This window comes from Ovis canadensis, chromosome 4 (assembly GCF_042477335.2).
Source record: "Ovis canadensis isolate MfBH-ARS-UI-01 breed Bighorn chromosome 4, ARS-UI_OviCan_v2, whole genome shotgun sequence".
In the NCBI taxonomy this organism is placed as follows: Eukaryota; Metazoa; Chordata; class Mammalia; order Artiodactyla; family Bovidae; genus Ovis; species Ovis canadensis.
In genome coordinates, this window is record NC_091248.1 from 45,654,044 (window position 1) to 45,666,612 (window position 12,569).

Genomic DNA, 12,569 nt, shown 5'->3' on the forward strand with positions numbered 1-12,569 from the left:
ATCCACTTCTTATCACAGTCTCCTTATCTCCCTTTGTTGTTACTGTAAAGTTGCTAAGTTGTGTCTCTGTGACCCCATGAACTGCAGCACACCAGGGTTCCCTGTCGTTCACTATCTCCCAGAGTTTGCTCAAACTCATGTTCATTGAGTTGGTGATGCCATTCAACCATCCCCTTCTCCTCCTGCCCTCAATCTTTCCCAGCATCAGGGTCTTTTCCAGTGAGTCAGCTCTTTGCAACAGTTGGCCAAAGTACTGGAGCTTCAGCTTCAGCATCAGTCCTTCCAATGAATATTCAGGATTGCTTTTCTTTAGGATTGACTGGTTTGATCTCCTTGCTGTCCAAGGGACTCTCAGGAGTCTTGTCCAGCACCACAGTTTGAAAGGATCAATTCTTCGGTGCTCAGCGTTCTTTACGGTCCAACTCTCACACCTGTACATGAGCACTGGAAAAACAATAGCTTTGACTAGATGGTCCTTCGTTAGAAAGTGATGTCTCTACTTTTTCATACGCTATCTAGGTTTTTCATAGCTTTTCTTCCAAGGAGCAGGTGTCTTTTAATTTCATGGCTGCAGTCACTGTCCAGAGTGATTTTGGAGCACAAGAAAATAAAATCTGTCACTGTTTCCTTTTCCCCATCTATTTGCCATGAAGTGATGGGACTAAATGCCATGATTTTAGTTTTTAAAATGTTGAGTTTTAAGCCTCATCTCCCTCCCTCCCTCTTATCTTATGCTGCCCAAGACTGCATCTTCCACTCTGCTCTTCAATCAACAACCTGGACTGGTTCCATAACTCCAGTCCTGACCTTTCTGAGTTCCAGATTCGCGTCTCCAGGTGCTTCCCGAATATTTTTACACCCTCATGCCCTCAAACTCAGCGTGTCCAAAATTATGTCATCTCTCCTTCCATATATTTCACTCGACATCCTAAGAGTTTCATCACTTTTCCATTAAGTTCACAGCTTTGGTTACTTGACTCCTCCTCTACATTTACCTAGTCCTACTGATTTTTAGACAATTCTTTATGCTGCTTTTTCTTGTGGTTTCCCAAAAAACCACCAGAAACTAGGTTTTCATCAGCCTCTCAAACTACATTTTCATCCAACTCATCTTCTTTCTTAAATGTCTACTACTAAGTACTACTAAGTCACTTCAGTCGTGTCTGACTCTGTGCAACCCCAGATGGCAGCCCACCAGACTCTCCCGTCCCTGGGATTCTCAAGGCAAAAACGCCGGAGTGGGTTGCCATTTCCTTTTCCAATGCATGAAAGTGAAAAGCGAAAGTGAAGTCGCTCAGTAGTGTCCGACCCTCAGCGATCCCATGAACTGCAGCCTACCAGGCTCCTCTGTCCATGGGATTTTCCAGGCAAGAGTACTGGAGTGGGGTGCCGTTGCCTTCTCCAGTCTTAAATGTCTACATCATGTTAATCTGTTGTTTAAAAAGTATTTTACTTTTCTTTAGTAAATCCCACTAGCTAGAGTACACATCCTGCACCTACTCACAGCCTGACTACTTTCAATGCTGATCCAAGTCCAGTCTCTTCAACCAAGCTCTCTGTCACTGTTCTTGGATTTACCATCATACACTATGATTGCTGGTGCTCAGCTGTCAGTTGTTTTATAAGCTAGCTTTTTAATGTGCCTGTCTTCCTGGTATGGCTGTAAGAACATCTTACATATTCACGGCTTCTGAAACTTACCTACTATATTACATTATTTTAAAAACGAGGCCCAGTGATTAGGAGAATATGACTAAGAAGCAGAAAATTCTGAGTTTAGATCTGGCTCTGATTGTTTTTAGATGGGTGACCTTGGGCAAGTTACTTAACCTCTAGCAGCTTTCATGTCTATAAAACAGAGATAACGCCACCTATTTCACAAGGCTGTAGTGAAGTGTAATATGTACACACACATACAAACACACAATGTTTAACACAGTATTTGGTACATAGTGAGTGGGTTTTTTTAAACAGATGGCTATTAATGACTTTGCAACCCACAGGTACTCCTCTTTGGTCAATGTTTTAAACTGCAAGTGAAGTGAAGTGTTAGACACTCAGTTGTGTCCCATTCTTTGCAACCTCACACCTGTAGCCCGCCAGGCTTCTCTGTCTATGGGATTTCTCAGGCAAGAATACTGGAGTGCATTGCCATTCCCTTCTCCTGGGGATCTTCCCGACCCAGGGATCAAACCCTGGTCTCCTCATTACTGGCAGATTCTTCACTATCTGAGCCACTAGGGAAGCCCTTTAAATTGCAAAGGTCATGTTAAATATATATTATTAACGTGCTGTCAAGATTCCATTGCATGTGAAGTTTTATACTACTCATCACTGTATTTAGCCAAAAATTACTTTTCTAAGCTACATTCTAAATGACATTCTAAGCTACATTCTAGAAGAGTAGGAAAGACAACCTTTAACTTTCAAGCTGTGCCCAAATGCCAAAACTTGGGGTGTGAAACTATACAAGATCAGTTTCATTTCACATACATAACCCAATCCAGCATGATTTTCAGCAAGCACCATTTTTTCAATACAGTTAAAGAAGCACTCAAGAAGCTTTGGGAAGGCTAGATTTTGTGAGATAGGATTGCTAGAGCCTGTCAACAACCAGCGTTTAATGATTAGCGATCATGACCAGTTTCTTTTGGGAAGAAGGGGAGATAAGCTTTCCCTCAACCAGCAGGTTAATTACTAACTCTAATTAATGGCTTTAAAAGACATAATAAAAATGCTGTAATCCAGTACATTAAAAACTGAAGAACTGATCTTCTGTTGGCTGAGGTGATCTTTTTTTTCCTAATGAAACGTACAGTCCTTTCTCCATCGTGCAGTAGGTCACAGCTTCCCCTAGGTTAAGTTATACAGTCTTTTTTTTTTAAAGTCCTTCTTTAAGGTTCCAGGAACTTTCCATCAACGGTATCTGTAATCTTGCAGAGAGGCTGCCTGAGAGCAGAGCAAGTTAATGCCACTGTCTCCTTTCGCCCTGACTTGGGCCTCCCACAGTGATAAGCAGCCACAGGGCAAGCGTCTCTCTACATCACTATCCACAGTGCCTCCCTTCCAAGACCCCTCATTATTTCTGCACTCCTGGGCAGGGAAATCGCATGGCCTTACCGCAGACGTTAGACGGGCAAGAATTTCATCACTGCTCTCTTCTGAGTCTTCAATTTTCTGATGAGATCTTTGAAAAACAAAGAATAAATTACACTTTAGCTTTGGCTGCTCAAATCTATTCACTGAGTTATGGGGAATACAGGGTAAAGAATAGCATTATTGCTTCATACGTTAGTGAAAGTAACCTACGTGAGCAACATGGTGACAATAATACCGTAGGAACGCAACTTGAGGCAGCCCAACGATTCCTTCAAAATCAATCAGCAAGAACCTCTTTCCCACACATCAATTAAACCTTGAGGACTGTTACTGCTCTCCAAATGAATCGAAGAATAATCCTGACATACTAAATTCACTAACATGGGTATGAGCAGAGAATAAGCAGAGGGCGAATAGAATGTGGGTAAGTGTTGGAATTCCTGGTCAGTCTAAATCAAATCCAGATTCTGAAAATATGAAACATGAATTTTCTACTATATCTGAGTTCTAGCCGACAAACAAATTTATTAGGAAATAGTCTGTTATAAGCCTTGTCCTGTGACAGGAATTATATGGATCCCAATAGCAGGAACACTTTGCTCTTTTTTATGAGACCACAGCCCAGTTGAGAAGAAAATTATGCATATGTTAAATAACTAAGGAGACAAACAACATTTACACAGTGTGATATCAGTTTGTTTATAAAAATCACCTTTCTAATGTAATTCATGAAATATTTTTCACCACATAAATGTACATTGCTAACACATAAAATCTACTTCAAACAAACCTTATAAAAATTACATTTCTTTCTCCTGACCTGGTCAAAGGGAAAAACACTAACGCCAACTGAATGTATGTAATTGTCTCCCAGATCTATTTCCACAAGCAATTCCTTTCGGCACCTTCTGTGGACTGGGAGGGGGTTGGTGGTAATTGCTCTGCAGAGTAGCATGGCACTGCAGTCCACTGATGGATTTCAATCTCAGAAACTGCAGTGGGCCAGCATGAGCGCAAGCCTTGCGGGGCAGAAGGGCTTCTTCTGGCTCCTAAGAGAACTAGGAAGAGGCTCTTAGAGAAAGGAAAAGCAGTCGGATCAGTGCTGGCACTGGCTTCCAGTTTCTGTAAAAGTTATAAACTCTTTCAAAGGAAAAAGTCCCACCCTTCAGGTCAGAGGAATGAATTACAAACTACCACCTTTACAAGAATGGCATGTCACAGGTATGGAGCAGAGCAGGCCTGTTGCCCAATAACTTAATTCTTGGTGCAGCAAAGTCTCTGAAACATGACCTTGATAATGAACATTTCAAACAATAAGCTTTATTATTAAAACGATCTACTTACAAGGTTTCCATACACATGAAGTTACACTGAGAAGAGACTGGAACCCTTTATAGCCTAAGCCACCAAAGCAGGTTTATAAGATTATGCTGGGGTGGCAGAACAGATCTGAGAGGAAATTAGGAGCTGAGAACGTTAGACACAAGAGCACCACCAAGGACTTCAAGGCCCCATCGGTGTCTGCAGTGAAGAGCAGCTGGTGGTGCCACCTCTTGCTCAGTCCTCAGCAGACACCTGAAGGATGAGTCCATGTGCATGACGTATTCCCCATTGACACAGATTCTGTTGTGAATGCATTTTCAACAAACTGCCGAAAGGAACTCAAAACTCCAAGGAAAGCTCTAGCGCATGTGACTGATGGGGGCTGTGCAATGAGCAACAGCCAAGCTGTTGCCAAGTTCAGTGACAGATAATTTCATCTCTGTTCAAGCAAAACTATCTTTCATCATGCTTCCAGCACAAAACATACCCCTGGCAGAAATGTCTCCCGAGGAAGCACATCTAAGAGAGACAGAGTGACGGTCTCCTGAGTGCCGTCCTCCAGCTCATGCCCCGTTTTTATCCCCTCAATCACCACAATCTACACCCAGAGCTCTCAAGTCTTTCTCTAGCCCTTGAATCTTCCCTGAGCTCACCCTGTGCTTCCAGCTGCCTTCAACATGGCTCAGGGGGGCAATCTCAGAACACTGTTCTCACTCACATGGGATCTTACGAGGCCCTCAGACTCGACATAACTTCCAGTGACCTCCTGTCGCCTGCCCTCAGCGGTACTCCAGCGCCCCTCACCACTCGGCTTCATGTCACCCTATGGGCATTCCTCCTCTTTCCATCACCACATCCTCCTCCGCTCTGCTTTCCTGCTTTCTTCCCCACGAGCCTTTCTGGGAGGCTCTCATCTCCATAACATACTTTAATCAGCTTCTAACCAGCTTGTCTCTGCTTCTCCTCCAGGATCTGATCTGTCGATGCCAGGGTTCTCCTTCTACAACCCCGATCTGGTCCTGCTCTTCTCCAGACCCACAGCTTCCGGGACTCTCCCACTGCCTACCTGAGATTTCTGAAGACTTCCTGTCGGCTGAGGAGCCCCAGGTCCACCCTGCTGGCACCTGGCACAGAGGAGTGACATGGGAGGCAGGCAAACAGTGGGGAGCATAAGAGGGGGGGACAGAAGAGAGAAGGACGATGCTCCCCCACTCAGCTTCCCTCCTCACCACTAGCATCCCTGCCCAGCTCGATGCCAAAAGGCCCAGAAACACCAGACTCCTTTTCCCTCGTAAGTGTATTTTTGTAAAATAAGATAAAATCTGATTATTTTATGATGTAAATACCCATTTGTGCAACCCAGTGATGATAAAGTTCTCACATATCAGATCAAAACAGATGACGAAACAGAAGGGGCATGGGAGATTAAGGAAAGAACCACCTGTAACACATAGCACACCATTTTATACATGAAACTCAGGCATCCATGGATTTTAATATCCATGGAGGTCCTGGGAGCAGTCCCCCACAGATACCGAGGGAAGGCTGTCCTTGCATCTTAAGGGGGCTGTGCTGCTCAGTAAGCAAGGGAGGAAGAGAGACACTCTGGAGAGAAAGGGCAACAGAGAAACCCTGGTTGGACTCAGCAGTAATGGCAGTAGCGAGGTGATGAAAGAAAGAGAAAAGGAAGTGACCCCGGGAAGGAAGACCCATCCCTGAGGATCTGTGCCAGCAGGAAGCTCTGGCCCAACTGGAGTCCCTTTTATGATTTCCTAAGGCCATTTGTCAAGGCCTCTGTCTGGCAACAGTGCAAGCCTGACCCCATGATCCTCCAAGGGAAGTGCCGAATCTTAGTGCTCTGGGCACTGCAACACAATGGGAAAGACCAGCGATCTCTTCAAGAAAACGAGATATGAGCAAGGATGAGCACGATAAAGGACAGGTACGGTAAGGACCTAACAGAAGCCGAAGAGATTAACAAGAGGTAGCAAGAGGACATGGAAGCAACCTAGATGGCCAGTGACAGATGAACAGATTAAGTAGTTGCAGTACATATATACAATGGAAATCAACCCTGAATATTCACTGAAGGACTGAGGCTAAAGCTGAAGCTCCAATACTTTGGCTTTCTGATGTGAAAAGCTGACTCACTGAAAAAGACGCTGCTGCTGGGAAAGATTGGAGGCAACAAAGGGAGCAGCAGAGGAAGAGACGGTTAGGTGGCAACACTGACTCAATGGACATGAGTGTGAGCAAACTGCAGGAAATAGTGAAAACAGGGAAGCCTGGTATGCTGCAGTCCATGGCATTGCAAAGACTCGAACGTGACTTAGTGACTACAACTACAGTGCTCTGGGCAGATGTCTCTGTAAGTCTGAGAGGTCTGCAATATCTAAGGATGCTGTCATAAGGACACAGGAATGGCAAAAGCCAGTGCACCTCTACCCTTGTCCCTCCAACCATCAAACAGGACGCGTTATCATTCCACTCAATCTGCACTAAAAACAAAACAAACCCCTACCTCTCTACAGGCTTCTCCGCCTTAATTACAGACAACTCCACCTTTCTAGTTAGAAGTCACCTTTGATCGCCCCCCTCCTTATGGTCTCTTCACTGTATCCATCCCCAAATCCTATCAGCTCCGCCTTCGAGGCATCTCTCACTTTGGAACACTTCTCACCACCTCTGCTCCAACCACCGCTGCCCCCTCCACAAGATCGCTCACCTAGAGCCAGAGTGGTCTTGCTAACATGGAAGTCAGATCATGGTCTTCCTCTGCTCAAAATCCTCAAATGACTCCCCATCATCCTTGGAATAAAGCCAAAGTCTCTAGAGCGCTGCCGTCTTTCACTCTCTTTACTCTGTTTCGGTCTCTCTGGCCCTGCCTTCAGTGTTCTTGTCCTGGGCCTTGCCCTGACTGTCCCCAGCCCTACAACACTTCCACCCACACTGCACATTGCCTCTTCCCTCACATCAACCTCTTGGAGAGGCCTTTTCCTGACCCATCACTCTATCGCTCATTTCGTACTTTATCTGTGTAAAGTCTTCCACTGTTAACTGAAATCAATCTGTTTACTTATGAAATTGTACTTCCCTCCTGGACATGGGAATAGATATTTCTGCCTGTTTTGTTCCTGGTTACAGACTTCCAAAGAATACCAAGGGAAGATAAGAAAGCCTTCCTCAGTGGACAATGCAAAGAAATAGAGGAAAATAAGACAATGGGAAAGACTAGCGATCTCTCCAAGAAAATTAGAGATACCAAGGGAACATTTCATGCAAAGATGGGCCCAATAAAGGAAAGAAACCTTTAGGTTTCTGTTAGGTAATGGACCTAACAGGGGAAGAAGATATTAAGAAGAGGTGGCAAGAATACACAGAAGAACTATACAAAAAAGACCTTAATGACCCAGATAACCATGATGATGTGATCACTCACCTAGAGCCAGACATTTTGGAGTGCTAAGTCAAGTGGGCCTTAGGAACCATTACTACAAACAAAGCTAGTGGAGGTGATGGAATTCCAGCCGAGCTATTTAAAATCCTAAAAGATGATGCTATGAAAGTGCTGCACTCAATATGCCAGAAAATATGGAAAACTCAGCAGTGGCCACAGAACTAGAAAAGGTCAATTTTCAATCCAATCCCAAAGAAAGGCAATGCCAAAGAATGCTCAAACTACCACATTATTGCGTGCTACCACACGCTAGCAAGGTAATGCTCAAAATCTTTCAAGCTAGGCTTCAACAGTATGCGAACCAAGAAGTTCCAGATGTTCAAGCTGGATTTAGTAAAGGCAGAGGAACCAGAGATCAAATGGCCAACATCTGTTGGATCATAGAAAAAGCAACAGAATTCCAGAAAAACATCTACTCTGTTTCATTGACTACACTAAAGCCTTTGACTGTGTGGATCATAACAAAGAGTGGAAAATTGTTAAAGAGATGGGAATACCAGACCACCTGACCTGTCTCTTGAGAAACCTATAGGCAGGTCAGGAAGCAACAGTTAGAACTGGACATGGAACAACAGACTGGTTCCAAATAGGGAAAGGAGTACGTCAAGGCTGTATATTGTCACCCTGCTTATTAAACTGATATGCAGAGTACATCATGTGAAATGCTGAGCTGGATGAAACACAAGCTGGAATCAAGACTGCTGGGAGAAATATCAATAACCTCAGATGTGCAGATGACACCATCCTTAAGGCAAAAAGCAAAGATGAACTAAAGACCTTCTTGATAAAAGTGAAAGAGGTGAGTGAAAAAGCTAGCTTAAAACTCAACATTCAAAAAATGAAGATCATGGCATCCAGTCCCATCAGTTCATGGCAAATAGATGGGGAAACAGATAATCTAGCCTGGGACTTAATGAAGGTGGGGAACACATCTGTCTCCAAGTCAGAGTTCTGTCAGGAAGAGGGTGTGTTCCTGGGGAATTGGGGCAGGCCTGTCCCTGCCTCCCACCCCGAGCCAAGCTGCTGCTGCCCCACCCTGTTTGGAAGGAACAGACAAAAAGCCAGTTTTTAGCATGAATCTCAGGCAACCCCAGCGAGAGGCTGGTGAAATTCCAGGGCATGGAACAAACCAGAACCAAGACAAACTATACAGGACTCTTTCAAACATGATCCCATAACAAACAGAAGATGCACAGCACACACATATATGAAAAAAAAAAAAACAACCTACAAACTATTTACTGGGCTTAGAAACATCCATCTTTGAAATACTCTGCCAACACAAGCAACAGTCACTTAGCCTGATCTGTGATTCAGAGGTGTCTTGGGAGAAGTGATACCCCAGGTGAGGTTCTGATGCAAAAGGAGTGGCCCTGGAACCTGGCAGAATGACCAGCACAGGGAAGTGGGAAACGGCAAGAGGCAAAGCCAAGGCCAAGACAGTCAGGGCACGTCCAACTACTGCTAACGAGTCTGGGTGTTATGCGGAGGTGTTTGGCTGTAAAGCAAACAGGACGGAAGCAAAAGTAAGGAGAACACCAACAGAGGGGGAGGAACTGAGCAAGTGGGAATTGAGACCCGCAGCCCAGGCAGCAAAGCGAGTCTGGAGCAGAAGGGACTTGTCTCCAGCACTTCAGGCAGAAATGACCGGTCAGGTGACAACGCCAGAATCGGCCTTCCCCTGGACAAGCCAGAGTCCATTCCATCCTTGGTGAGTGTCAGGCAAGGAAAAGCATTAGGGACCTGTTCCCTCCCCGCCAGAAATGTTTCCTGGGCCAGATTTAAAGTTTTTTTCCTAAGAAACCATTGCCACTAAGTCCTCGACACCACAACAGAATGTTCTTCAAGGGCACAGAGTCAATCTCTACCACATCCGACACCTACAGACCCCAAGAGGATATCTGACACTCAGGTACTATCCCACCTAGGCCTTCCCATAACACCTATAACCAGATAGCCTATTTTGCTTAACAAAGCAAATTCCTAAGATGAAAAGAAAAAGTGGGTGGGAGGTATATGAGAATTGGATTTTATTTTTTTATCACTAATATCATGAATAAAAATACCTGTTCAAACTTCTTAAGAGAAGGTGACTTTTCACAGTATCAGGCTACTAGTTATGCTTATAGAGGAAATTTACCAAACAGGAGAAAGTTGTGAATGTGACAGCTTTCATTACGGGTCCAGGGTATATAGTTACACATTCATTTAAAACTGAATAAAATATTACTGATATCTCTTTTTCACATTTCACATTGAAGATTTGAGAACTAATGGTTACTATTTAATTAAACAGCTACATTTCAAATGCTGGCCCAAGCAAGCCTAAAAGTTTAATTTTTGTGAAAATTCCTGTACTATTCCTAAAGTGATGTACTCAGATAGAGATAAGCAGTCTGTTTACACACCTGGAGTAAGCCTTATCTGTAAACAATGGAAATTTTGGAGGACTTAGTATTTCCTTAGGAGAGGGAGTGATGAGTAATAACAAAAACTGAGACCAGCTGATTTCATAGCATTTTTTATACAAACAATTTAGTGATAAATGGAAATTTTTCTTCACCTATGACCCTAATACAAACCTTATGTCAAGTTTCATCATGAAAAATTTTTTGAGAGGTACTCAAAAAAGGTTTGTTTACTCATCCAGTATTTCGTCCTCTCCAAGGATAATAAAATGAGCACCTAATCAGGAAAAGTCAAGGATACAAAGTGAAGTTTTGGGATGCAGGAATGGCAGACTTGAAATTGATCTTTCCAGTTAGAAGGTGTTAATCTAGCACCATCTCAGAAATTAAGGATGCCAATGAATTTCTCATGGTGCTTAAACATGTCAAAAAAGGCCAAGTTAGGCAGGATAAGGAGAATAAAGGGGGCAGAGGTGAGGCAGAAGTTGGTGGTGTTATTATTATTGTATAATAAAGTTCTCAGAGAAGACAAGGATCTGAATTATGGAAATCATCACTGTGGAGCTTATGTTAAAAATATGACTAAGTGACAGTGCATCCGGAGAGACAGCAAAAAAAAGAAGACTGAGCTCCAGACACTCCATGTTTAGAGGTCAATGTTTCCAAACATGGGTTTTATATTATGCAGGTATAGTGAGGGAAACAGGTCAGGAGATGATGGCCGAAGTGATTAGTCAATATGGGGAGAAGTAATATCTAAACAATATTGAATTTTCCAATCCATGAACATGAATAGATCCTCTACTTATTTAATTCCTGATTTTTTACAATCAGGCTTATGAAGCGTGTGACATACACCACTTGCACACTCCTAGACTTGCACCTAATCATTTCACAGGTTCTTTTGTGCCAGTACAGAGAAATGTCATTCTGTACATTGATCTTATAGCCTGTGATCTTGCTAAACCATTTATTAGGTCTAGTGGGTTTCTTGTGGATTCCTTAGAATCTTCTATGTATACAATTTATGTTTATAATTAGGTCATCTGCAAAGAAAGATGGCTTTACTTTTTGCCTTCTAATCCGTATACCTTTCCTTCTTTGTCTGGCCTTATTGCACTGGCTCATGTTGGAAACAGTGATAAGAGGCAATACATCAGCCTTGTTCCCAATCTGAGTGGAAAAGGATTCAGTCTTTTACTGTTAAGTATGACATGAGCTATATGTTTTATATAAGGTTACACCAGATTGAAGAAATTCCCTTACATTCTTAGTTTTCTGAAAATTTTTATCGTGAATGTCGAATTTTAAAAAATGCTTTCATGCATCGGCAGAGTTTGTCACGTATTTTCAGTTTTCTTTTCTGGACTGGATCTGGTGGATTACACTGATTGATTTTTAGATGTCATATTCCTGGGATAAATATCATTTTATGATGCATTATCATTTTTATATATTGCCAGACCCCATTCAGTAATATTTGTTACAGTTTTTATGTTTACACTCAGTTTCCTTTTCTTAACTTTGTCATAATAACACTGGTCTCATAAACGGCCTTCCATTACCTACCTATATGTGGTCACATATCTTATAAGGCTTTGGCACAGTTATTAACACAAACCTGATGGTAAGTAAATGTTGTTAAGTAAGTCACTCAGTGGAGACTATTTGTGACAAGGGGGTGTCTTTTCTGAGACTATTTCCTGTCCCTTTTCCTTACCTGAAAACTAAGAGAAGCAAATTCAGTTATCCAGAAAATCCCTTTCCAGATATAAATGTTTATGAAGCTAAATTTACAGAATTTCAGAAGTGTCAGCCAAGCGTGACAGGTATCATGCTCAATAAAATCTTTATGTCCTGATAAAATTAATCTGGCTTCTTTATGTAGTATTTTGAGACTGTGATTTAATTAACCTTCACATTCCCTATCACTTGACGGAGCTCTTTCTGTAGGACTAACATCATAGAACAGCAGATTTCAACCTCAGTGTGCCTCAGCCTCTTGTTAAAAAAAAATACTGATACCTGTGTCTTATCTCTCTATCCCAACCTCGATTCAGTAGTCAGGTTATAACCGTTTAATTTTTAAGGTATTATGGTTGCAAACCGTGGTTCACTTTCTGCCTTCAGTTCACGTTGCTGCGACCAAGTACAGACGCCTGCCCTCTCAAGTTACACGATATTAATAGTTCCTCATCTGTAAAATCAGAACAGCTCCAAACTACTATTGTCAGCATTAAATGAATCACGTGTAAAATGCTCAGAATGCGGTAAGTGCATTT

At 42.7% G+C, this 12,569-nt stretch overlaps 1 protein-coding gene across 2 annotated transcripts in view; it reads right to left on the minus strand.

The window, feature by feature from the left end:
- Nucleotides 1-12,569, minus strand: part of RAPGEF5 (Rap guanine nucleotide exchange factor 5) — a 233,557-nt gene that overhangs the window by 162,532 nt on the left and 58,456 nt on the right. For both annotated transcript variants that reach the window (XM_069587656.1, XM_069587657.1), the window contains one exon: nucleotides 3,121-3,187. In XM_069587656.1, coding sequence (XP_069443757.1) covers nucleotides 3,121-3,187 — 67 coding nt within the window. The remainder of the gene's footprint in view (nucleotides 1-3,120; nucleotides 3,188-12,569) is intronic.